The following is a 27,183-nucleotide window of genomic DNA, read 5'->3' on the forward strand; positions in this document are numbered from 1 at the left end:
TGGTCAGAACTTCACATAGTTTTTGGAAATTTAGGAAAGAATGAGAAAATCCACCCCAGGTGAACTGTAACAGCTTTTTCTTAGAAAACTTCTTATAACAGAATGGTAATGTAGAGTGTTTACTTTTACTAGTGAAAATGAATTTTACAATTATTTTAATGACCTCTAATGGGTAGAGACCAGAGATGTGGCTGAATATCCTAAAATGGACAGGATATTCCTCTGTAGAAAATACTTATTTAGCCCTAAATTCAACAGTCCAAAAACCAGATAAAGATACCATAAAAGAAGAAACTATAGACCAACATGAATATGGACATGAAAATCTTCAAAAAAATACAAGCAAATGGAATCCAGCAAAATAAAGGATTATACATCATGACTATGGGATTTATTCTAGGACTATAGGTTTGGTCTAACAAATGGAAAATTAACGTTCTGTACCGTGTCAGTATAATAAGAGATAAAAACTACAGGATCATCTCAACAGACAATTAAAACTCCCCTTCATGAATAGAAACATCCACAAACCAGAACTAGAAAGGAACTTCCTCAAGCTGAATGAAAAGCTCAGAACCTCGTATCATACTCAATGGGAGAAAGAATGAATGCTAACCCCCACCCCGCCCCAAGAACAGGAATAGGAAGAGGCAGTGTTTTCTCACTTTTATTGAGTATTGTCCTAGAAAGTGTAGCCATGGCAGTTAGGCAAGAAAATGAAATAAAAGGCATCCAAATTGTACAGGAAGAAGTAAAACTGTCTGCTATTGCAGTTAACATGAAATTCTGTATAGAAATCCTAAAGAATCCACAAAAAATATTAAAGCGTATAAAATGAGTTCAGGAGGTTGCAGGATATGAGATCAATATACCCAAATTAACTGTATACCTATATAACTGTATATCTGTAACCTTGCAATGAAGAATCTAAAAATGAAATAATTTCATTTATATTAGCATAAAAAAAGAATACAATACTTAATGCATTTAACAAATGCATTATGAAATTACATAATGATGATGGTTGCACAATCTAACTGTTAATATACTTAAAAACCATTGAATTGCATACTCCAAATAAATGGTGTGGTATGTGAATTATATCTCAGTGTAACACATATACACATATATATTTAAATGTTATTAGTACCAAAATTGGGAAATCCTTGTCTGCGTCTATTTTATTCCCACTCCTAAAGCAGTACTCTTCTGAGGCTTCCACCCAGTGCCCCAGGTATTTTGAGGTATTTCCACCCTAGTTGGTCAGAGAGCAAACTATTGTAAGCCCTGTGTAAACCCTGGTCAATGTTTGACCTAGTGTTTTCTTGTGGTTCTTTCCTTGACCTCATGGAGGTCCCCCCACACATTTAAGGATGAGTACTTGGGCAGAGACCTGAGCGGACCCTTTTGCAGATCTTAGGAGCTCTTTCTGTGTGCATCTCTGTCATCTCTGGCTTTCTGTCTTACAAATTCTAGTTCTCTTGTTCTCTGCAAAAAGTCACTCATAATGTTTACCTCATTTGTTTTTCTTGTCTCTGGGATCACGGTTCTGTGCTGTCTGATGTCTAATAGCTGAAAACAGTCTTTTAAAACTATAAAATTGTCCAGGTTTTTAATTGTTTAAGGTTAAAGGATAATTCTCACGCATTTAATCTTTTTGAATGAAAGCAAAAGTCAGGTGCCATTTTTGAACATCACACATTAACGACAGAAGAGGGAGATGTGTGAAATTGCACAGCTATCCTAAACGATTCCTCTGTTCTAAAACTTCCAGAAAAATGATTTCACTTAAAAAATAAAAATAGTGGTATGCTGGGTGGCTCAATCAGTTAAGTGTCCGATTTCATCTCAGGTCATGATCTCACGGTTCATGAGTTCGAACCCCTTGTTGGGCTCTGCACTGACAGCTGAGAGCCTGGAGCCTGCTGCAGATTCTGTGTCTCCCTCTCTCTCTGTCCCTCCCCTGCTCGTGCTCGGACTCTCTCAAAAATAAACAAACATTAAAAAGATAACCAACTTAAAAATTAAAAATAGAAAAAGAACCAAATTCAAATCTTAAACAAAATGTTTATAAGAAGAAACAGAATAAAGAGCCACATAGCATCCTTACAGAAAATGAATGTGTGCCAGAAAGATGCCCACAAATGAAATAAAAACTATAACCTGCTACTTCAAAATACAGTGATACTAGCTAGTAGATAAGAAAATGATACTAGATGTGAAAGAACAAATGAGAAATAGGAAAGCTTTGAAATGAGATGATAGGATTTAAGAATGATCTGTGTATTAAAGAATAAGATCAATTTAGGAGTGAAGAGTAAACTAGAAGGAACACTAAAGTGAATAAACATAACACATTTACTTGAAGAGAAATAGACTTGAAAAGAGAGATGTGCACATAATGGTTAACATAGCAGACCTGATGAGACAACTTGGAAGACCTACTTGTGAGCTTGACCCTTAACTGGCATCTGGGAAATTTTCCAGCGTTCTCTGATATGAATGGCTCACTCTCCCTAAACTGTGAAAAGAACTTGGTTTATGCTAACTACTTGCTTGTTTCTGGGAGCTGGAATTTTGGTACATGTAAGGGAAAAGATGCCTATGTGACCAGCTTCCAGTGTAAACCCCAGGTGCTGAGTCTCTAATGTGCTTCTCTGGTGGCCATTTCACACATATCATCATAACTCAGTGCTGGGGAAATTAAACACATCCTGTGTGACTCCACCAGGAGAAGACTTTTGGAAGCTTGCCCTTAGTTTCCTCCAGACTTTGTCTTATGTGTCTTTAACTTTTTTTAATTTTGTTTTGTGTCCTTTCACTGTTATTATTAATAGCTGTGAATATGGCTATATTCAGTGTCCTGTGTATTATCCTAAAGAATCACTTGGGGCCCTTTTATATACCTTTCTTATTATTTTCCTCTCTAATGTACTTGGCATCTTTTAGGAATGTAAAGATATTCATTTTGTTAATTACAAATCAACTTGAAGTGATTCTACAATAAAACTGAAGTTTTATAATAAGTAAGTTAATGAAAAGATTAGACACACGGTGAATGTATGAACTATGAAAACTATACATAGAGAACTATTTTCCACTATTCCACCATTTTATAGGTAATGGTAGGGGTTGGTTGTTTTTGTTTGTTTGTTTCAAGTTTCAAATTATATTTGAATAGGATCTTTGTAAGGGATTGGGCTTTGAGATAATATGTGTACCTTTAACTTACTCTAAATCAGAAAGATTGGTTTTCATTTTTTGAAAAAACTGGGGTAGGGGTGACACAGAATCTTAAATTACTCTGGCAAATTTTCAGCAAGGACATTTTCCTCCCATTATAAAACTTAAGGGGGAAAGAAGCATCCTTTGTTTTTTTTGTTGTCTGAAATATTAATGAAGTATTTTCCCATGTTACTTACCTGGATTTTTATCCAGGTTCACACAACATGAATTCTAGCCAGGCATTGTTGATGGGGTTCATTTCAAAGCACATAAAATTTGACTTTTTCCAAAAGGATAAATAATTTAGAATTGCTTGATTATTTCATATCGATGATCCTATCGATGATCGATGTTGAATTCCTAAGGATGCTGGCAGATAAAACCCTGAGTTCAAAAATATATATAATTCTAGTGGAAATAGGCACTGACAGGAGGAAATTTCTTTTGTATTTGGAAAGAAGAGCCCACCTCCAAAATACATTATCAAACAAACATATGGGAAACCCAAAAGCCTATTAGGTTTTTATGTTGCTTAGTAATTACTGTTTCATAGGAATCATTCCAATTTAATATTGCCCAGTGGTTGATCTCTTTTATTAGAATAAATACAGACATCGGTTTCAAATAAACTCCTTGCTTCTCACTGTGTCTACTTTGAAATTTAGGGGACTTGTTCAATAAGGGAAAAAAACTAAAGCAAAACAAAAAACTGTATGCACAACTCATTAATACTGCCAATTAATAAAAGAACATATACTGTTTCTCTAAAGGTCTGGTTTTGTGAGCTAAATTAAGTTGCTTTGGTTGTTCAGTTTATTGGGTTCATTTTGGTATTATGAGTATCCAGTAATTATATCCAGTAAAAATATAGGTGAAGACTCTAAGCCTCCTCCCCCCAGTGCTCTTTGTACTAGGCTGTGGGTTAGTCCAAACCCAATTCTCTCATGCATATATACTTTTTAGCAATAGGGCACAAAAGCAGTCCTGTAGGGGCGCCTGGGTGGCTCAGTCAGTTAAGCGTCTGACTCTTGGTTTCACCTCAGGTCATGATCTCATGGTTCAGGAAGATTGGGCCCCACATTAGGCTCCATGCTGAGCATGGAGCCTGCTTGGGATTCTCTCTCTCCCACTCTCTCTGCCCCTCCCCTGCTTACTGTCTCTCTCCCTCAAAATAAATCAGTAAACATTAAAAAAAAATTTTTTTTAAGCCCTGTAAACTCCTCTTTGAGCTCCATGAAATTCTTTTTTTTTTTTTTTTAAAGGTTCTGACAGTGCCTTGCTTCAGAGGTTCATTGGAGGCATAGTAGGAGTAGGATTTCACTTTTAGTTGGAGTTAGGTGACAAAACTCTCAACTAATTGGTGGAACAGGGATTCTTTCAGAATCCTAAACCTAAGACTTCATTCTTCAGGGTATGGACTGTTGAGTTTACTAGTTCTTGTTGAGGGTGAAGCTAGCTGAACAGTGTTTCTGGACAGTCCACGGATCTTAAATGTCACTTATTTATCTTACAGCTCTGGTGTTCATGGGCGATGAAGACAGCTAGCTGAGATGTTTTAGAAAAGGCTGTTGGATTATGGGTTCTTGATTAGTCTGTCTTTCAAACCAGATGAGCATCCCTGTAGAGTCTGTATTTGATGGAGGTACTCAAGTGTTAATCACTTCTAGTTAATCAACTTGTCAGGAACAGGGGAAGGAAATGACTTCTGTCCAAACACATGGGAACTGGCTAGATATTAACTCAAGTTCAGGCTATCAACTCTTCCAACTTGGATCTTTGACCATGGAGGTGTGTGAACACCTGTCAGCTACCCAGTAAATCACTGCCTAATTGTTTGTTTCTGAAAATAATGTTTTACATTTTATTATTGTCTCTGGGTGTTTTATGGACCTTTGTGAGCTTTATTCAAAGGAAACCAACCAACCAAGCCAAACTGGTTTTCCCATAAGAAAATGGCAGACATTTGTTGAACATCTGTGTTCTGCTAGGCTCAGCAGGTGCTGCAAAATGTATGACATAAATAACTCTTGCCTTCAAGGAACTTAGATCTATTAATGAGGGTAGCAGAAGAACATGTAATTGCTGTAATACAAAGCAAATTAAGTTAAGTGCTCTAAGAAGGAGTGAAAGAGCTACACACACTTGCTGTCAATCAGTGTTAGAGTTTCTTCCTTCTAAAAATCATTAACAGGTTTTCGCAGAAGGTATGTCAAACCTGTCAGAGAAATCATGCTGCTAAAGGACAGTTCTTACTAGGCAGTATTCCTAATAAGCAGTAAGGTATTTCTTTTTTCTGGAGCTTTAGTTGGGAGAGTCATCTACAAGTGAAGGCATCTCTTTTTCTGGAGCTTTAGTTGGGAGAGTCATCTACAAGTGAAGGCATCTCTCTGAGCACAGGCTCTGATTTTAGGTTCTAGACTCCTGGATGGAACCTTCTTTCCATAACTGGCTTGGGAACGTGGGTTGTATTTAAATCTTATCACAGCCATGAGAGGTACAGTAGGTTTATAATGCAAACACTCATGCTTTTCCTCCACATAGTTCAGTGACTTGCCATTTTTTCTTGCCTTTAAGAATAAGCTGTAAAATCTGGAGTACTGATGCATAGGGGCACTTGTACCCCAATGTTTATAGTGGCACTCTCAAGTCAGAGTGGCTAAAATGAACCAATCAGGAGACTATAGATGCTGGAGAGGATGTGGAGAAACGGGAACCCTCTTGCACTGTTGGTGGGAATGCAAATTGGTGCAGCCGCTCTGTAAAAACAGTGTGGAGGTTCCTCAAAAAATTAAAAATAGACCTACCCTATGACCCAGCAGTGGCACTGCTAGGAATTTACCCAAGGGATACAGGAGTACTGATGCATAGGGCCACTTGTACCCCAATGTTTATAGCAGCACTCTCAACAATAGCCAAATCATGGAAAGAGCCTAAATGTCCATCAACTGATGAATGGATAAAGAAATTGTGGTTTATATACACGATGGAGTACTACGTGGCAATGAGAAAGAATGAAATACGGCCCTTTGTAGCAACGTGGATGGAACTGGAGAGTGTTCTGCTAAGTGAAATAAGCCATACAGAGAAAGAAAGATACCATGTGTTTTCACTCTTATGTGGGTCCTGAGAAACTTAACAGAAACCCATGGGGGAGGGGAAGGAAAAAAAAAAAAAGAAATTAGAGTGGGAGAGAGCCAAAGCATAAGAGACTCTTAAAAACTGAGAACAAACTGAGGGTTGATGGGGGGTGGGAGGGAGGGGAGGGTGGCTGATGGGTATTGAGGAGGGCACCTTTTGGGATGAGCACTGGGTGTTGTATGGAAACCAATTTGACAATAAATTTCATATATTGAAAAAAAAATAAGCTGTAAAATCTGTAAGTGCTGTTGATAGAAACATAAGGGAATTGAATTACTGTATTAGGAATGCATTGATTAATATACTTTTTAAGATGAAAGACTACTAAGGACAAAATTGGAATTGTGCATACACTTGTTAATCATCACAGCTCAGGGCGCCTGGGTGGCTCAGTTGGTTAAGCATCCAGTTCTTGATTTTGTCTCAGGTCATGATCTCACAGTTCATGAGATTGAGCCACATGTTGGGCTCCATGTTGAGTGCGGAGCCTGCTTGGGATTATTTTCTCTTCCTCTTCTGCCCCTCCCCTGCTTGTGCACTCTGTCTCAAAATTAATAAATAAACATTAAAAAAAATCATCACAACTCAATACTCAAGTCTATTTGCAAGTTAATTGAACTTTAAGCTCATTTGGGATAGTTGTACAGACATAAGGAAAATGTTAATTCTTTGAGCTTAAGGAAGTAATTTTTGCCACTTGGTTTTATACTCCACTAAAACATTAGTCCTATTAATTTGTGTTGTTAATTACAGAGTATATAACATTTGTTGCACCTATCAGAATGTTGATTAAAAGCTGTTAAAGGGTTTATCAAGATGACCTCATGTTAAAGAATAAGAGATGTTTTTAAATACTTGCACAAATTTTTCTAACTAATTTCATAGCTTTTCCTGAAGATACCACATGCTCTGCTGATGATAAAAGACTGTGTTTGGTTTTATTCCTGGAAATGTAAAAAAGAGATGTTAGTACCATTTATTTCCCTGTGCTTGTTTATGGTGTGAGACAACTATCCTTTTGCATCAGTCTGTTTAATGGCACCAGCATCAATGAAAGACAATATCCCAAAGAATACTCGTTTGCTGCTTTTGATTTGACTTTCTGTCAAAGAGCTCATTTTTGTCATAATGGTATTGGAATTATCTTTAGTGCCTAAATTAGTTTTTCAAATTCCTTTATGCACTTATATCATGGCTCATGTTTCATTCTTTTACAGGAATTTTAAGCAGTTGTCTGGTGAAATGGAATTCATGACAATTAATGGAACAACATTAAGGAATCTTGAAATCCTACAGAATCAGGTCAGGTAAACATAAAGGGTAACTGATTCAAAATCCCTTTGAAAAAAAAACTTGGAATAAAGTAGCAGTCTGTTCTTAAGAGTGTAGGTGAGAACAAGAATATTATGTTCAACTGATTACTCTGCCTGTACTCTTTAGTAGTTGATAACTGAAGCATCCATTTTTTTGAGAATCAGATATATGAACTATTTCCCTAGGGGTTACTTTGAGAGCTATAGAACTTCTTTTTTACTTATTGAAGTGACATGCCCATCCTGATAATTTGTGTATCATACATTTCTTTGGAAAGACATCATCTTTGGAAATTAATATAAAGTGGATATTTTGTCTCCTTGATTATATCTTTTCTATATACCTTAATTTTTCATTGAAATGTTTTGTCTTATTCATTCAGCATTTGAAACAAAGTTACTGTGATATTCACATATTGTAAGATGCATAAATTTCATTTCACAAGCTTCTGTCATCATTTATTTGCCCTTTATTGATGAATTATGAAGATAATGGAGACATTAAATTGATTATTTTAATTTATTGACTTACAACTTAGAAATAAGATATTATATAATGTTAACATAAAGTCACAGAAATAAAAAGCAATTCCACATCATTTGATAAGTAGTTGCAAAGCTGAATCATCTGAGTTAAATGGTTTAAAGCTCTTCAGAAATATTTATTACTGGGGCACCTGGGTGGCTCTGTTGGTTGAGCACTCAACTCTTGATATCGGCTCAGGTTATGATCTCATGGTTCATTAGTTCAAGCCCCAAGTTGGGTTCTGAGCTGACAGCACAGAACCTGCTGGGGATTCTCTCTCTCCCTCTCTCTCCTGCCCCTCCTCTGCTGTCTCTCTCTCTCTCTCTCAAAATAAATGAATAAACATTAGAAATGTTTCTTACTATTGTGAATTAAAGTAAATGCTGAATTTATTCTCCTGACTCCTAGATTTATGTATTACTAACTAGTTTCTCTTGTTTAGTTTCTTCATCTTCTAAGGTATCCTTGTATACTAGTCAGTCTTACTTTCATACTGTAACATTTGTATCTTGTCATTACATTATCCAGAAATTGAGAATTATTCCTGCAAATTTTTTTCATCTACTCTGTATACATTCTCATGATAGCAAATGAGCAGAAGGAAGAAAAGGACATTTCTTGGATGAAGAAGAGCTCAGAGTCAGAGTATTCAGCTGAATACTTTGTTCCAGCCCTGGCATTCCAAACTTTCTTTATTCTGCCACATCCTTCCTATTCAAATTCTACTGCTGTGGAGTCAGTTCTGAAATTAAATTCCTAAGGGAAAAATCACTTACCATTAAGTTACCCTTATCAGGACTTGGGCCATTATGGAAACAGAGGCTAAGAATTCACATCTTCGGCTCGTCTTTGTTTGCACTTGACTTTGGCCTCCATTACCATGGAGGTAATGAAGCGGGTAATGAGGAGGGAGGGGGCTGGGTATCAGGGAGAGCAAACGAGTAATAGAACTGTTTATCTCCCACCCCTCCCTCTCTTGTCTGAGAGGGTTCTTCAGTGATGCAATAAATACTTGGAAAGTTATTCTTGTCCGCTTTCCTCTTCCTGGGACCCTTTACTGTACTCAGGCCATTGGGGCTGTTGTTTCAGAAGGAATGGTGCTGTTGTTGATGTGGATTGCCCTGGTTAGTCAGCTCTGTCTGTCCAACTCATTCTCAGGCAGGCCTTCTGTGACCTATGGCTTTTGTGTGTACTTTGTTTTAAACTCCTAAGGCCTGGCCGCTTTTGTCATCCCTTTCGTAGTTAATTTCTGCCAGGTGCCATCATGTGTTAATTATGAGTCATTTCTCCCATACTTGGAAAGAAGTACCCTAAGGTCTTAATACACCTTTGCTGGCCATACAACTGAGTACATAAGAGGTATTCTGTAAGTACCTGCTTGATGATTTGAAGGAAAAGGAAAAAGTTACAAAAAACTTAGGTGAAAACTGCAGTCTTATGTTCCAAATGAGTCTACTGTTAATAGACTTTTTGAAATACCATGTAACCTTGGTTAAAATTAACTATCATCTCTAGTTAATTGTAAATTGTTTTTTTGGGGGTTCAACTTTCAAGTAGCAAAGCATAGATAGATAATTTTTTACTAAGGACTTAATAGAGCAGACTAAAATAAAATCCTTCCAGGGCAAATTCCTAGAGTGCAGTGCATTTTCACTTCCATCTCCAGTACCTTCTGCTTGTTCGGTGTTTTCATGAGAGTGTCAGTCCTTAGAATGAGAACTCTGAGGTGGTGGAAGATACTGAATTGCTGAAGGAAATTAAATTATCTTCACTGTACTTGCCAAGGGAGAAAAGTATGTATTTTTAAGAAGCTTAGGACAAGCCTGTATTTTTAAAGATTTCTACAGGGGCGCCTGGGTGGCGCAGTCGGTTAAGCGTCCGACTTCAGCCAGGTCACGATCTCGCGGTCCGGGAGTTCGAGCCCCGCGTCGGGCTCTGGGCTGATGGTTCAGAGCCTGGAGCCTGTTTCCGATTCTCTGTCTCCCTCTCTCTCTGCCCCTCCCCCGTTCATGCTCTGTCTCTCTCTGTCCCAAAAATAAATAAACGTTGAAAAAAAAATTAAAAAAATAAAATAAAAGATTTCTACATTAAAAAAGGGAGAGGGGTGGCGCCTGGGTGGCTCAGTCAACAGGTTAAGTGTCTAACTTTGGCTCAGGTCATGATCTCATGGTTTGTGAGTTTGTGCCCACTTTGGGCTCCCTGAGCCTGCCTCAGATCCTCTGTCCCCCTCTCTCTCTGCCCCTCCCCCACCTCTTTCTATCAAACATAATCATTAAAAAGAATATTTCTGAATATTTTTAGTTAACAAAACTACACAGACTGTCCCTTTTTTGTGAAGATATCAATACTTTATATAGTGCATGTGTGTTCATATGTACATGCATTCATCAAACATTAAACACCTGTTATGAGCTGTACTTTATGATAGGCATGTGGAACATTTAAAATTGAGGTATATGGAGGGGTGCCTCAGTTGGTTAAGCATCCGACTTGGGTTCAGGTCGTGATCTCATGGTTCGTGAGTTGAGCCCTGCGTTGGGCTCTGTGCTAGAAGCTCAGAGCCTGGACCCTGCTTCGGACTCCGTGTCTCCCTCTCTCTCTGCCCCTCCCCCATTCATCCTCTGTCTATCCGAAATGAATAAATCTTAAAAAAAATTAAAATTGGGGTATATGGAATAATTAAGGCACATGAACAATTAGCAGTTTTGGTATAAATACAATGTCTAGTTAATAAAACTTTTCTTCTGGTCTTTCTTAGACTGACATGAAAACCAAAGGAAGTTTACTTTGGGTTTTAGACCATACTAAAACCTCTTTTGGGAAACGGAAGTTAAAGAAGTGGGTGACCCAGCCACTCCTTAAACTAAGGTAAAGGGGATTCTTTTTTGTGTGTTTAATCTGAAATTGTATAAATTGTGAAATTAAGTGTGTCTTAGCTTCCTTAAAACCAAAGTTACCATGGCTTAAAGAACAGAATTTTAGGGGTGCCTGGCTGGCTCAGTCAGAGGAGCATGCGATGCTTGATCTCAGGGTCATGAGTTCAAACCCTATGTTGGATGTAGAGATTACTAGAAAAAATAAATAAACTTAAAAAAAAAAGAACAGGAGAACATGGGTGGCTCAGTTGGTTAAGCGTCCGACTTGGGTTCAGGTCCTGACCTCACAGTTTGTGAGAATGAGTCCTGTGTCAGGCTCTACGTTGACAGCTCAGAGCCTGGAGCCTGCTTCAGATTCTGTGTCTCCCCCCTCTCTCTGCCCCTGCCTTGCTCATGCTCTGTTTCTCTCTGTCTCTCAATAATAAACGATGTTAAAAAAAAAAAAAAAAGAACAGAATTTTAAATTGGGAAGATTTTATTTTGTATCTGGCCATATGCTGTCTAATATTGTGAGGATCTGTTCCTTGTCCCAAGAATGAGTCTGCTTACAGGGTGCGTCAAAGGAAAGTGGGTTACCCAGTTAATATGGGTCATCAGTAGTATAAGAGAGTTGGGAGGACGGGGCTGAAGAGATGGGGCACTGCCTTTCATAGAAGGCTTTGAAGGCTAGATGGAGTTGGTAGCCAGGGGAAGTTAATCCAGTGATTCTGAGCATGGGATGATAGGATCAGATCTGGGCTTGTTTTGTCCTTAGCAGTCTTTCATGTTAAAAAGTATATTAATCAATGCATTCCTAATACAGTAATTCAATTTCCCTTATGTTTCTGTCAACAGCACCTACAGATTTTAAGTGGGGGAGGGAACAAACTTGTGGTGAGGTAAATTGGCAAGTTCACAGGAAGGTTCTGAGGGACCTGAGCTAATGCAGGAACAGTAGGGAATCTGAAAGAGGAGCCAGGTGTGACACATTTGGGAAGGTAAATGAGTAAACTAGGAGCCCCTTCAAGGAAGGTCGGTGAATCTGATGCTTAAAACACAGCTGTTTCCAAGCTTGTCTGCACCTTGCGGTCACTTGGGAAGCTTCACAGATAGTGATGTCTGTGTACAGACCCCACAAATTATGATTTAATTGGTCTCCATTGTGGCCTGGGAGTTGGAGGGTTTGAAAGTTTCCCAGATGATTTCGATATGCAGATAAATTTGGGGACTCTGACCTAGAACAGTGTCTGTCACTTAGTAGGAGCTAAGTAGGAGCTTAGTAGGAACTAACATTCAGTAATGTTTATTGAATGAATGAATGCTGTTATTTATTTCACTTTTACTATGTACCACTATTTAGTACTCAAAATCATCTTCTGAGGTAGGTTCTTGAGCTGAGTAAACAAATTCAGAGCTTCAGTAACTTGTTCAATGATTCATAGCTGGTAGGGCCCAGATTTTAAAAGATCATTGACTCTAGAGCCGAGCAGGCTCTTAACTATTCTGAACAGCTTTCTGAATAAATAGACCAGAACGAGTGTGGTGAGGTGTTAGAACTGCTGTGTGTCAGCTCTGTCAACTGAGTGAGTCAGTCTAGGAAGTCCTTGGGTCCCACGTCATGTCCCAGGTGCCCACTTCCCCATGCCATATTCTCACCTTTGAAATGGTAAACTCCCTCCTCACAGGGTTGCGGTAAGGAATACGATGAGACAGTAACCCTAACTACCACATTTGAGCTCTTTATTACATAACAAGCACTATGCTGGGGCCTTTATATACATGTGCTGCACAGCCGCCTCGCTACTGGCTGCATTTTACGTTCAGCTTAGAAAGTAGTCTTCGGTAAAGATATCAGTGCTGGTGATAAGCTTTTTAGGACACTTACGTTGATAATGGTTACCAAATCACTTCACTTTAATTTTTCTTCTTGAGCATAAAGACCTGCAGATGAGGGAACCTGGGTAAAGAAAACATGCCGTGAATGGAAGTAAAGTTGATCCTTGAACAGCACGGCTTTGAACTGTGCAGGTCCACTTATATGTGGATTTTTTTCTGATGCAGTACAGTGCTATCAGTGTGTTTTTCTTAACGATTTTCTTAGCATTTTTTTTCCTACAGCTTACTTTATTATGAGAATACAGAATGTGAAACATATATAAAATATATGTTAATCAACTATGTTAATAAGGTTTCTGGTCAACAGTAGGCTATTAGTAGTTAAGTTTTTGGGGAGCCAAAAGCTGTACTAGGATTTTTGACCATGGGAGGGTCATTGCCCCTAATCCCCACATTGTTCAAGGGTCAACTTATCTACTTTGGTTCAGTACTGAAATGGGGAGCAAAAGCAGACCAGATGGCTTTCTGCAGAAAGTGTGGAAAGACATCTACCTGAGCATCCACAGCACTTCTTACATTCTTCTTTGCTTGGTTGAAGTATTCAGCAGAAAGAGTCAGTAGCAGACTTTTTCATGTAAATTAAAACTTTTATTTCTGTTGTTAAATTTGTTTTCTATAACCAGGATTAATTTGAGATAAATTCAGCAGACCATGTCGTATGCTCTCTAAGAGCTGAATTATGTATCTCTTGGGAGTCTACTTTCCCAGGAAGCATGAAAGAAAATATGCCATGTGTTGAACACTGATGCTTTCCAAGTATGAACTTTAGACCAGCCTAACACTTACATAGTTGATAACAAACACACAAAACTTTTTCCTTTTAATTTTAGATCACAATTTTAAAACTTTTATCTTTCTAATCTAAAAATAATTTCAAAAATAATTTGTTAAATCCTAGTTGCTCTTTCATCCTGTTCCCAGTACCTAGAGAAAATTGTCAGCTGATTAGTCAGTGGTTCAGCTGTGTATTTATTATTGTTTACACTGACTTAGGTGTCATGCAGATCACAGATCATATCAGTATGATTATCCAGGCTAATATTCTGACTCGGATGTTGGCAGCCTTTTAAAAGTTCATTCAGATCCTGATTTTCTTCTATAGCGAGATCATAGAACAAGAAATTGGTGACAAGCGTATTTAGCAAGATAAGGAAGGTCTTCCAAAGTTCTCCAGGAGCCCATTGTTTGTCAGTTATCCATGAATTCTCCCTCAAGAACTTCTTTGTATTTTTAGCCCATTTTAGTTCCGGGGCAATCACACAGATCATAAATCCAGGACCAACTGTTTTTTAAGTTTTAGAGGATTTTCCACTCCCATCACCTTTTTTTTTTTTTTTTTTTTGTATGAAATGGCCTCTTCAGTGTAGAATTTTACTAGTGACTTTTAGAAAGTATACATGACTTTTATCCTATACTTACTGACTGTTTCAAAGACTACTTAGATTATTGACACTGGATTATACTTTACTGAAACCAAATTAGCTTCCCCCCCTTTTATTTATTTTTTTGAGAAGCTGAAAGCCATTTTATTTTTTTATAATTTTTTTATTCAGGTATAATTAACATGCAATGTTATATTGATTTCAGGTGTACAATATACTGATTAAACAATTCTATACATTACTCAGTACTCATGATAAATCTGTTCTTAATTCCCTTCACCTCTTTCACCCATCCCCCCTCCCACCTCTCCTCTGGCAACCACCAATTTGTTCTCTGTATTTAAGAGTCTGTTTCTTATAAATAGGTTATGCTTTCTTATGTGTTGTGACGTATACTTTTTATTAGTTCTCTAAGTTTAGGCAAGAAGATGCTTCATTGTAGTTCTCTGGCTGCTGCTGCTTCTTCTTCTTCTTCTTCTTCTTCTTTTTTTGGGGGGGTTCATTTATTTAATTTTTTAAATGTTTATTTTTTTTTTTTTTAATTTTTTTTTTCAACGTTTATTTATTTTTGGGACAGAGAGAGACAGAGCATGAACGGGGGAGGGGCAGAGAGAGAGGGAGACACAGAATCGGAAACAGGCTCCAGGCTCCGAGCCATCAGCCCAGAGCCTGACGCGGGGCTCGAACTCACGGACCGCGAGATCGTGACCTGGCTGAAGTCGGACGCCTAACCGACTGCGCCACCCAGGCGCCCCGCCACTCCCCTGTTTTAAACTCTTCATTGGCTTTCCACTTGCTTCAAATAAAATTAAAATTCTTTAGGGGCGCATGGGTGACTCGGTTACTTAGGCATCTGGCTCTTGGGTCCAGCTCTGCTCGTCATCTATGGTTCGTGGGATCAAGCCCCACATTGGTCTCCACGCTGACAGCACAGAACCTGCTTGGGATTCTCTCACTTCTTCCCCTCTCTCTTTTCTCCTTCTCTCTCTCTCTGTTTCTCTCTCTGTCCGTCTTCTACTTGAACTCTCTCTCAAAATAAATAAACTTAAAAAAAGTTAAAATTCTTGGGGCACCTGGGTGACTCAGTCAGTTAATGCCTGATGCTTGGTTTTGGCTCAGGTTGTGATCTCACAGTTTCTTGGTTTTGAGACCCCCATCAGGCTCTGTGCTGACAGCACGGGTCCTGCTTGGGATTCTCTTGCTCTTCCTGTCTTTCTGCCCCTTCTTCACTTGCGCTGTCTCTGTCTCTTTCAAAATGAATAAACTTAAAAAAAAAATTCTTTAGCATGGCTCTTCTCTGCATTCACACATTCATCATCTTCTGGTCACTCTGGCCTTTTGGGTTTCTGAGCTTCTAAAAGTTTTTTCTCATTCTGTGGTCTTTGCATTTGCTGGGCTCTCCACATAGAATGTTTTTCTTTTTCTCTTTAATCCTCAAATGACTGATTCCTTTTAAGCCTCGCCTTTAAAGTGTCATTCTTCAGAGGTTTTCTCTGACCACCTAATCTAAATTGTGTTTCCTGTGTCATTCTTCGGTAGCATATAGGACTATGTATCATGGATGATATTTGTGTTTTTTGTTTATTTAATATCTAGCTCTTACTAAATTGTGTGACAAGCATTTGATAAATATTTATTAAGTGAATTATTAAAATAGTGAGTCATTCAAGACCAAACTCAGCTCCTTTGAAAAGTCCTCCTTTTCCTCCTTTCTTCCTCTGTAGAAAGTTAATTGGTCTCAATTTTGTCCAGCCCCTACCCCTTCATCACTAACCAATACAGAATGCATGGGGGGCTCACAGTGCTTTGAATTTATAGATGATCAAGAAATTATGAACAAATGAATCCATTTGAAAATGAATCCATTTGAAAATCATAGGGTGAAAATGTTGTGACATTTTGACAATGTCAAATCCATTTGAACAAATGAATCCATTTGAAAATCATAGGGTTCTCATTAGACTTTGCAAATAAAGGCACACCTATGTGAGAGAAGTTTCTTTTTCTAAGAAAAACAACTTGATTTTGAAAGAACTTTAGAAGCAGGTTTCCTTCATAGGATTCCCTGTTTTCGTGCAACAATCACTTAATTAGGTCTGAAAACATTAACACTTAACAGTGGAAAATATGGTTTGCCCACATCTTGCATTCTTGTCAATTGTTAGTGGAATTAGAGTAAATAGAAGTTCCTTGGTGAAAGTCAAGTGACTCAGTAAGGAAGCCAGGTTGGGTGATGGGAAGGGGCCATCTTCCCACCTTTGGCACAGTTGGTTTTAAGTATCGTGTAAAAGGTTTGACTCATAACTCTGACCACGTCTAAATAGGAATTTTTTTGTGTAGAGTTATTTGGGTGCACTCTGATTTTCCTTTGGTTCTTTAAGGCTATACCTGTGGAATTTGATCCATAATTTAGATAGTGTATTAGTTTGCTAGGGGTAACAAAGTATCACAAAGTGGGTAGCATCAACAACACACATTTGTCTCACAGTTCTTTCTGAGGCCTCTGAGGGAGAAGCTGTTCCATACCTGTGTCCTGGCTTTTGGTGGTTTGCTGGCGATCTTTGGTGTCATTTGGCTTGTAGATGCACCTCTTTTCTGTCTGCCTTCACATTCACAGGGTGTTCTTGCAGTGTGCTTATCTCTTCACATGACATTCTTTCAGTAAGGATGCAATCTTACTGGATTAGGGGCCTACCATATTCCAGTATGACCTTATGTTAACTAATTACATCTACAGTTACCCTATTTCTAACTAAGGTTACATTGCGAGGCACTGGTGATTAGGTCTTCAATGTGTATTTTTTTGTTGACACAATTTAGCCCATTACAGGTAGGCTCAGTAATTTCATATCTTTCCTCCTTTGGGCACAAGCAGATTGAATATATTCATCTCTTGAATGGAAACAAGTGTTTTGATTCTCATTTAAATATATTGCACATGTATTCAACATCTGAAGTGACATTGTAAAGAACCATCGAATTTTGTAAGTTGCAAACATTGTGCACTTTTGTGCCTGCAGTACAGTACTCTGGAAAATCATTCATCTAGCTTATCTTTGAAAAACATTCTATTCTGCGTCTATCCAGGTGAAGGTATTTACACAAAATGTTAGATTGATTTAGGGATCAGAAAGAGACATTTATATGTGAAAAAAAAAAATAAGGGAAATGTTTGGGTAGAAAGGAACAGAGGTCCAATTCTAGGGGTTGAGGAGAGAAGGGTAGCCAAGGTGGGAAGGGAGAGAGCTGAGGGCTAAGAGGTAAGATGTGTTACTCTGTCAGGGGGTCTTGTGTGGGAGTGGAAATAAGATGGCAGGGCAGGAAACTTAACGTCTGACTGTGTTGTGTTATTTTAGTCTGTGATATGTCTATTCTTTCAAACAGTTATTCCATCATTTTATAGAGGTGTAAAACTGAGACTCAGGTTAATTATCCAAGATCATCCAGGTAGCACATAGGGCTCATCTAGAATCATACTTCAGGAGTTTTTGAGACTTTACCTTCAGTTCTGACGCCCTCACTCAGTTGTGTCACTTTGTACAAGTTATGAATTTTCATATACCTCTGTTTTTCACCTGTAAAATGGGAATTATAATACCTTCCTCACTCACAGTGTTGTTGTGAGGACCAAATGAGACAGTATATGTAAAGAATTCCTGTGGTTCTTAGCATCAGTTATGTGGTTAAGAAAATAGCTGTTGTCTTTAGAATTGGTTATAATTTATAACCAAAAAACTGGAGGCAACCTAGCTATTAGTAGGGGAATAGAAAAATAAATTGTAACCAGTCTTACATTAGAATAATGATGCAGCGGTTAAAATAAAGACAGTCGTATGATGACCCAGCTGGAGGCTTCCAGGGATGACAGGGCAGAGGCTGTGCGCTGTTGTCAGCTGTCTAGCATCTGTCTGGTTGGTTCTGTATCTGGTTCTTGCCTATGTTTTACCTTTGCTTGTAGCTACAGTCAGGATTGTGAGGAGAGTTTGCAAGGAGCACTGGTGAGTAAGTCGTGTCTTTATCAGTCCCCTCTCAGAATGGTGCCACCATTGGTAATTGAGCTCTTTCATTTTATGTGGCTGGGCTTGGATCACAGCCTTTCTCTTTTACTTAGTGCTCTGAACCTGAGTCCTGGGAACTTAGGAAGCTCAGTCTCATGTTCTGATTGAGTACACGTTAATGTGTTTAACACTAAAGGTAGTACATTGGGTGGAGAAACTAAGTGCTTAACAGCAGCAACAAAAAACACCACACGGTTTGATAGTTCTAACAGTGGAAATTTTTATTATTGTTTTTTTTAATGTTTATTTTTGGAGAGAGAGAGACAGAGTGTGAGTGGAGGAAGGGGCAGAGAGAGAGGGAGACGCAGAATCTGAAGCAGGATCCAGGTTCTGAGCTGTCAGCACAGAGCCCGACACAGGGCTTGAATTCATGAACCGCAAGATCATGACCTGAGCCGAAGTCGGACACTTAACCGACTGAGCCACCCAGGCACCCCTACCAGTGGAAATTGGTTTCTTCTTTATCTTTGCATAAACAAACCGTGGCCTTTCCCTGGGTGGGCTGGATTGAGGGTGGGCTGGAACTCCTTACATAGGCATTTAGGAACTACACAGCCTATTCAGTCTTAAACATGTGATTTCTGAGGTCAACCTGGGTATTGACATCCAGCCAGAGGAAGGGGACAGGGTATGGAGGACGTATTTTTGGTTCACCAAGTCTCGCGGTGAGTGGTAAATTTCTGCTCACATGTCATTGGGTAGAACTCATTCTAATGGAATCAGAATGATACCCCTTAACTGCAAGGCAAGTTAACAGATGTTTGTCAAGGACAAAGAAGACATGTTTGATGACTGCCTAGCAGTCTATTGCCAGAGATGGGCTATCCCTTTTTTACCTGTGTATAGTTGTATTTCAACTGTGTAGTACTCTTTTTTAAAAACATTTTAATGATTAACTTATTTAAATTTCTAAATAGGCAATACCTTCACATAGTTGCAGAGTTTAAAAATGTAAAAAGATAATATAGTGAAGTATTTGTCTTTCATCTCTGCCCCACATCTGTCCAGTTCCTATTGGATAATCATGGTGGTTATTTTCTTGTCTATCTTTCCAGAGACTTTTTGTTTTAAAAGCAAATAAATAAATATGAATATGTATATTCCTGCCTCCCTTTTTCTACGTGGATGGGGGTGTAATATACACAGAACTCTTTGCTTCTTTCCCTTAGTGATAGAAGATAGTTATTTTAAATTTTGTGTTAGTCTTTCTCCATTACAAGATGTTGTTCCTACTCTTAAGGAGTTTCTAATCTAATTTGGTCAAGGTCTAATCTAGTGAGGAGGATATGCAGGTAGGGAAAGCTTTTGTACCTAAGATAAAATACTTATCTGGTACACACTGTACAGTTCAATGCTCTAATTAGAGCAAATGAAGAATCCTTTTTTAATTCGAATTAGATTTTTAGAGAACTTCATAAGAGAATTAAGTGTGCTAAGTTTATTCTTGGCATTTAAATCACATAAACCATTGAAATTAGCAAAACTGAAAATTGTCGGTATTAGGAAATAGGTCTCTGACTATTGGCTACATTTTTGTGTAATTATCGAAAGCACTAAGTACATTCTAGTGATAGTTAATTCTCTTGAATGATTAAATGACTTTTATTTTGGTAAACTCATATGTTTAGAGTATTAATGGTGTTTTTCTAATTCATGGCTCTGGCCTAAATGACAAAGTAATAAAATGTTATGTATTTCCTTCATTTACCATTTAATTTATATTAACAAAACTAAATGCCATTTTTTAAATGTTTATTCATTTTTATGAGTGATGGGGGGGAAGTGGGAGAATGAGAGAGAGAGAGAGAGAGAGAGGACAGAGGATGTGACGCAGGCTCTGCACTGACAGCAGAGAGCCTTATGCAGGACTTGAACCCATGAACTGTGAGATTGTGACCTGAGCCCAAGCCAGATGTTCAAGTGACTGAGGCACCCAGGCGCCCCCAAATACCATTTTAAACTCTCTGGAACTTGTTGCACTGAACTGCATTATGAGGCCCAGTTTATTCTTTGTGATCTCCCATTTTCCATGACCCTGCCAACACAGCATTCAGCTTTGGTGACTGAATTTCCTCAGCCCAGTGAGACACACAGTACTGCTCATAAATGGAAAGGAAGATTAGTAGGTGGTGCATAGCTGAGAGCGGAGATTGATTGGTGTTGACCCCTGCGTCTTTGCCTTTGCTATGTGACTGTATGAGCAGAAAGTGCTGCTACCAAGAAAAAAGTGATCCCACGTGCCTCTTATCTGAATGTCTGCCCTGACTTAGTGCATATAGAGGAACTAGTGTCTCTTGGGATGCTTATCTTGGGAGCCTGTAGCTGGTCTCTGCTTTGTTGTGTAGTAATAGGCCTCCATGGAAGTCTAAACTGGTTCATGTGACCAGCAGTAAATGGAAGCTTTCATTTGTGCTGAGGAAGAGACGTACAGGAGAGAAGGAGGAGGAAGAATTGGAGATCTTTTCCTTCTTGGCTCTTCCAGCTTTATTTTTCTCTCTTTGTGCCTTTACTAGGAGGGATTTTCAGAGTATATCCCCTCAAAATGTTGTGGGAGGACTTCATTTCCTGTGGCTGTAATGTCATAAACATTGCAGAGCTTTTTAAATAATAATAACAATAACAACAACAACAACAATAATAATAATGGGAAAACCTAAGGGAAGAGATTGAAGAAGGAGCTAGAAATGGAAGTGAGTTGACTTTGTTGCTGCCACAACAACAACAAAAATGGGAAAACCTAAGGGAAGAGATTGAAGAAGGAGCTAGAAATGGAAGTGAGTTGACTTTGCTGCTGCCATTGTCCCCCAGCCTCTGCAGGTGTTGGTAATCAAAAGGATTGGGTTTGTAAGAGCCTTGTGGGAAACTGCAGGGAAGGCCTTGTGTCAGTCTTAAGTTAGGGAGGCCAGAGTAATGTGAGACCCTCAAAGGATCATAATCTCACTGAAGAGAGGGGACAAAGAAATATGTCTGTCTTGGCCTAGTCTTTACAAAGGGAAAATTTTCCAAGAATTCTTAACCCAGGTTCACCCTCACTCAGGTTTGCTATTCCAATTTGTACTATCTGTGTGGTCTGGCAATTCCCAACTTGTGAAAGTTGTTTTAAATGGTCCCATGCTGGGACTCCTGAGTGGCTCAGTCTTTTGAGCATCCAACTCTTGATTTCGGCTCAGGTCATGATCCCAACATCATGGGATCAAGCCCCACAATGGTCTTCACATTGAGCATGGAGCCCACTTAAGATTCTTTCTCTCTCTCCCTCTCTCTGTATCTCTCTCCCTCTGCCTCTCTTCCTGCTGTCTCTCTCTCTCTAAAGACAAAAGAAAAAAAAATGATCCCACACCTCAGGGTTCCTAGCAGAAGCAAATGCAAAGCTTCCCTGAAGGGATACACTCTCAGTCCAGGCTTCCTAGGAATCCCAAAAAGAAAGCTCTACGATAAGCTCAGAAGCCACAATTACAACAGTCACGGGGAAACAAGTAACCATGGCTGTGAGCAGAAATTATAAACAGCAGAATTAGAATCCAAGATATTCAGATAATGAGATTATGAGAGATAAATATCAAACTACCAAGTTGAAAGAAATACAAAAGAAAATGAAAAATATGAGCACAGAACAAAAATGCCATCAAAGGAGAGTAGGTTGTTTTTTAAGAAGAACCGCATACAACTTTTAGAAACAGCAGATGGGTTAAACAGGAATAGATGCATTTTAGTTAAAATGCAGGGTAGTATCTGAAAAACTTACCTGGCATGTAGCACAGAGAGACAGTATGATAAAATGTACAAGAGATTGAAAGAGAATTAGGTGGTCTAACATAATCTTCGTTAGTTTTCCAGAGGAAAATTGGAATAGGGAGAGAGACATTATGCAAAGAGATTGTCCTTTGACAATTCTTTATTAGGATGAGAATTTCTTATATTTCATGCAAGATATAGATGCTTAGGTTTTGAAAGCACATGGACCCAAAGTGCATTTGAGAACACAAAAAACCCACATTTCAATAGGTCACGCTGAAACTATGACACTAAAATCAAATGTGAAAATATTAGAGCAGAGAGCAAAGAAAGATCATTTGTAATGCCCTAAAAATTATATAACTGATTTGATTTCTAATTTCTGTGCTTCATTTGCTTACTTTCAGTGATTTCCTTTGGATTTGTTGAGTTTTTTTTTGTTGTTCATTTATTACCACCCATTCCCTGCCCAAAGCTCCGTGGTTTGTATTGCCTTTCCCTGTTGTCTCTTGTTTCTGTTGATTCTTACTCATCTAGTTGCTTTTTATACTTGATTATCTTTGTGCACTGGTTCTATTCTTTGAACATTTATTTTAAGAATAATGTGAAGGCTAGGATGAAGGTGGCTTTTCTTCTTGTTTGCTTCTGCCAGGTTCTTGGTGGCATGGCCAGTCTGGGACCATCTTAATTTGAGTTCAGTGTTTGATATGTTCTAGTCCATCCAAATGATGCTAACGGAGGCTGTGAGTTCATCTTTACTATGAAGCCAGTTCACTTTCTGGCAGAATCTTCTGGTATATCTCTTTAGTACAAAAGTGGCTTTGACTGCTGGATTACTTCTCTGGGTTCTTGTTTTTTTTAGATTTTGGTGTAGTTATTCCTTACCATTTTGTTAGTTCTTTGATACTTTTATGAACATGCTTTTTATGTTTCATGTGGCTTTTTAAATTGTCCTCATTAGAAGGATGGTCTGAAAGTACTGGTTCCCACCATTACCAAAAGCAAAAATCATATTATGCTCTTTTCAGAGACTCAAGTTTATGTCTTAAATTGGTAATGGAAGGTAGCTGTCAGAGAATTGTTCTGCTTAATATTCTGAAAAGAGTGAACTGTGGTCTGTTACTAAAATGATGCATCATTAGAACAGGAGTAATAGAAATCCTTAAAAGCTTGTTGGGTGATTTATAATTTGCAACAGGGTACATATTCACAATAGCACTTTAGAATGTAATTTCATAAGTAAAATAAAAACTTACTTTCGTGGTGTGTAAGGTTCTGAGCCTGATGTTTGTGGATGACTCATACTCCATCTCTTTACATGTTCCTTCTTCCCTCTCCTTCCCTGCCTTATCTATCACAACTCCTGCTAGTTTGACCTCTTTAATGTCTCTTAAAATATGTGCCTTTTCATCCCTCTATTCTCTACCCAAGTTCAGATCATCAAAATCACTCCCCTGGATTACTGAAACAGCCCTCCTGCCACCATCCTTATGTCCTTTCACACATTAACCGTTGGCTCTCATTGTTCTCAGGATAAAGTCAAAGCTCCTGTGTGGCCCGTGCCCCTCACATGACCATTCGCTACCTAGCTACCTAGCTGCCTAGCTGCTGCTGTCACACTCTCACACTGTCACCCTCCATCTTCCTGTACATCTGCCTGTGCTCCTTCTACAGTTGGCACTTTTGTAAGCACACAGTAATTGTTCATTAAGTGAAGGACTGAATGACGTGTGTGAAGCTAAGGAAATTCAAGTAATCATAAGCCCTCTTATGTTTCTATTAGAAAGCTGTGTGGGTAGTTGGTTTAGCCATATTGCATGAGTACTATATTAATGTCTGAATTTAATTTATTAATTATATATCATCTGTCTTTAGAGCAAGCTTTTCAGTGAAAAGTCAAAGCAGAAACAAACAACAAAAAACTACCTCTCTTCAGTAGTCTGTATTTGAGCTTTCCTCCCCCATATAACCTTATGTTAAAATTATAGAGGCTTCTCCACAGATAGCAACCAGGAGGTAAAAACTTCATCACATGTCCTTACAGTGGCAACAGCTGTAGGTTACGTACTGTATTTCTGACTGATGACCACACACAACAGATAATAGCATCATTACCCAGTTCATCTTCAAATGTGAAGGACTCCAGTGACACTTTTAGTCCTTGGGTCTTTTGTGCTAAAGAAGAATCTTTGTCATCCCCAGGACCTCAAGTGTGTGGTTTTTTTGTCACATGGAATGAAATGACTCAGGTGCCTTATTTTATTTTGTTTAGGATGTGTCATGCTGTGAGATCAACTGTAGACTACTATAGGGCATCTTGAAATAAGCATTTTTATTATCATAGTTGACAGTTACTACTTCCTGTTTTGTTGACTGTCACAATCACTGAATGTTTCTTATTGATTGCACCAAAATAATTTTTCTCTCTTTTGGTGATCTCACATATTATTTTATTAGGGTTATTTGGAAAGTCTTGTTACTGCTCCTAATTAAAGAACAGTTCCAAGATATACAAACTCTTTAAAAAACTTGATTAGAAGTCAGTTTATTAATTTGCATTGTGATCTGCATATAGGAGCTAAAAGTAGCTCCCCCAGTGGTGAGAAATTTGTGGTAAACAGTGCCGCACACCCTGTCACCCTTTTCCTGCCTGTTTTAGACACCTGGAAATGCGTATGGCATTTTTTCTCAGTGTAGCCTAGTAACCAGTCTCAACACAGTAATTCAGGTCCCCACGACCAGTCAGATTTGGCCCTTGAGATCCCAGGGCTAGCTTTTCTTGTGTATTTCTTCCTTGTTCACTTTGCACAGAATATATATTTTTGCATGTTTCGCCTTATGGCTCTACACACAGTTATTTTCAAACTTACATTTTGGGTGCTGTTTCTTCCTCCTCCATTATGTTCTTTGTGGTACCTACCAAACAAATTGTCTAAGCAAATAAAGATCACTGTAATAACAGTGATGATAACTAATGTGTATTGAGTGTTTACTATGTACCAGGCACTGTACTAAGTGCTTAACATGCATTATTTCATTGTAATCTTGTAAGAACTCTGAGTTAGAGACCACTATTCTTCCCATTTTAAAGATGGAGAAACTAGGGCAAGGCTAAATAACTGGTAAATGGCAGAGCCTCGATTTTCACCAAAGTCACCTGCCTTCTCAACCCCAATTTTTAACCTCTGAGCTGTTACCTCCTTAACCAATGAAGGCTGGGTTAAAACCAGAATGATCATAGTAAACATGCTTTTGCCTGTGCTGTCATTGGGCTAAAATAAAAATCCAGTACCTTTGTATTTTTCCAGATTGCAAACCAACTTAGCACAACATTTTTTGTCTCTTTCTAAGAAATTTATAGTTTTATATCTATTTTTAAAAAAATCTTCTGGAAGATTTCATAAATATGACTTAGGTTTTTATTAACCTCTTTTGCTTTTATCTTTCCATATCTCCGACAACCTTTATAATTTTTGAGAGAGTAGCTATCTTTGTAGGCTGTCTTATACGTTCACAGATGGTATTATTCTATCTGTCCTCATACCATCTGCAGCATCAACCTAGTCTATTCCAATTGGTGTTATCTTTCATTTATGCAGGAGTGAGTTATTAAAATAAAACTTTATATTTGTATAGCATTTTGGGTAAACGTTAGGGTAAAACATGGATTTATTTTATCACAACAATCTTATGCAAAGAAAATTTAATTTTTTATTTTTTTCACCTCTTCCTGAATTACTTTATATGTAGTCTTTGGAATTGAATTGAATTGAATTCAACAACTGTTTATTGAACACATATTATGATCCCAGACCTGTGAGAATGAAGAAATGATCCCTGTTTTCACTTAGCTTATAGTCCAACAGAAAAGACAGAGAAGTAAATATAATTACATTTTCCACTATGGAAAGACTGTAGAGGGTCATGTGGAAAAGGATGGCAAAGGATTAAATTTGATCTAGTGAGCCCAGAAAGCCCTTTCAGAAGAATGGTACGTAGGAGTGTGCCAAACCAAGTAGAGCTGGTAGGCAGTAGGGAAGAGGAAGAGAGTCTTCAAGGCAGAGTGAGCAGCAAATGAGGAGGCTCCGATGTCAGAGAACTTGGACGAAGATATTGGATCAAGTTCACTCTGACTGAGACTTACAGACAGAGGAGGAGTGGCAGTGGTCAAGGTGAGACTTGAGAGGTAAGGTAGGCAGGGGTACTGGTTACCCCAAGGTAACCAGTTGTCTTGTGGGTCAGTGAAGGAATCTAGATTACTGGCAAGTCATTGATGAGCTGAAAGCAGAGGTTAAGACATGAACAGATTTGGGTTTTAGGAAGACTGCTCAGACTTCTCAGTATGGAGAATGGATTGGAAAAAGAGAATTAGATAGATCTGGGGAGGAAAGTTAGGAGGCTCTTTTTGTAGTCTGTGTGAGACATGATTTTTACTTACACGAGGGTAATGGCAGTAGAGATGAAAGAAATAGACTGATTTAAGGGACCACTCCACTGAGAATGGAGGAACCAGTCTATATGTTTACAAAGCTCTGGCGTGTTCTGTATCATGCTGAACCAAATGCCTGTTCTACATAGTAGAGCATGAGCCAGAGAAAAATGGAACAAAAATGAAACCAAGTTAGTATGCATTTTGTAAATAGGCATGACCTCACAGAGTAGTTTGAAGGGTAATAGAGAGAAAAGAAATCAATGAGCTGCCAAGTACCATACTCAATTTAACAGTCATCTGGGCAGGATCTGATATAAGGCTTGCCCTTCACATCAGCATGTGTGATATCAACAGAATTTTGATAGACAAATACGTATTCAGTAGCTGATGTTTCCCTTTGCCCCTAAATGTCAGTTCCTTCTTTCATTTGCTTGCTTGCTCATTCTTTTATTCATTCAAAAAAACATTTACTGAGGGCCCACTGTCTATTAGATACGTTTTTTATCTCAGTCTTTAATACCACATTATGGCGATTGTAACTAGTATAGGCCTTTAGTGTTTATAGGTACTAGATGGGCCACATCTCATTTAGCACACAGTTAGTTAATCCATTTTCCATTTTA

The 27,183-nt window shown here is 38.4% G+C and overlaps 1 protein-coding gene across 7 annotated transcripts in view; it reads left to right on the plus strand.

Moving 5' to 3' along the window:
- MSH3 (mutS homolog 3) overlaps positions 1–27,183 on the plus strand; it is a 190,936-nt gene that overhangs the window by 68,456 nt on the left and 95,297 nt on the right. For all 7 annotated transcript variants that reach the window (XR_007152176.1, XM_047858749.1, XM_047858760.1 and 4 more), the window contains exons 11-12: positions 7,581–7,665; positions 10,961–11,070. Coding sequence is in view for 6 of the 7 variants with exons in the window: in XM_047858749.1 (XP_047714705.1) it covers positions 7,581–7,665; positions 10,961–11,070 (195 nt within the window). In the remaining variant the exon portion in view is untranslated. The remainder of the gene's footprint in view (positions 1–7,580; positions 7,666–10,960; positions 11,071–27,183) is intronic.

Source organism: Prionailurus viverrinus, chromosome A1 (assembly GCF_022837055.1).
Source record: "Prionailurus viverrinus isolate Anna chromosome A1, UM_Priviv_1.0, whole genome shotgun sequence".
NCBI lineage: Eukaryota > Metazoa > Chordata > Mammalia > Carnivora > Felidae > Prionailurus > Prionailurus viverrinus.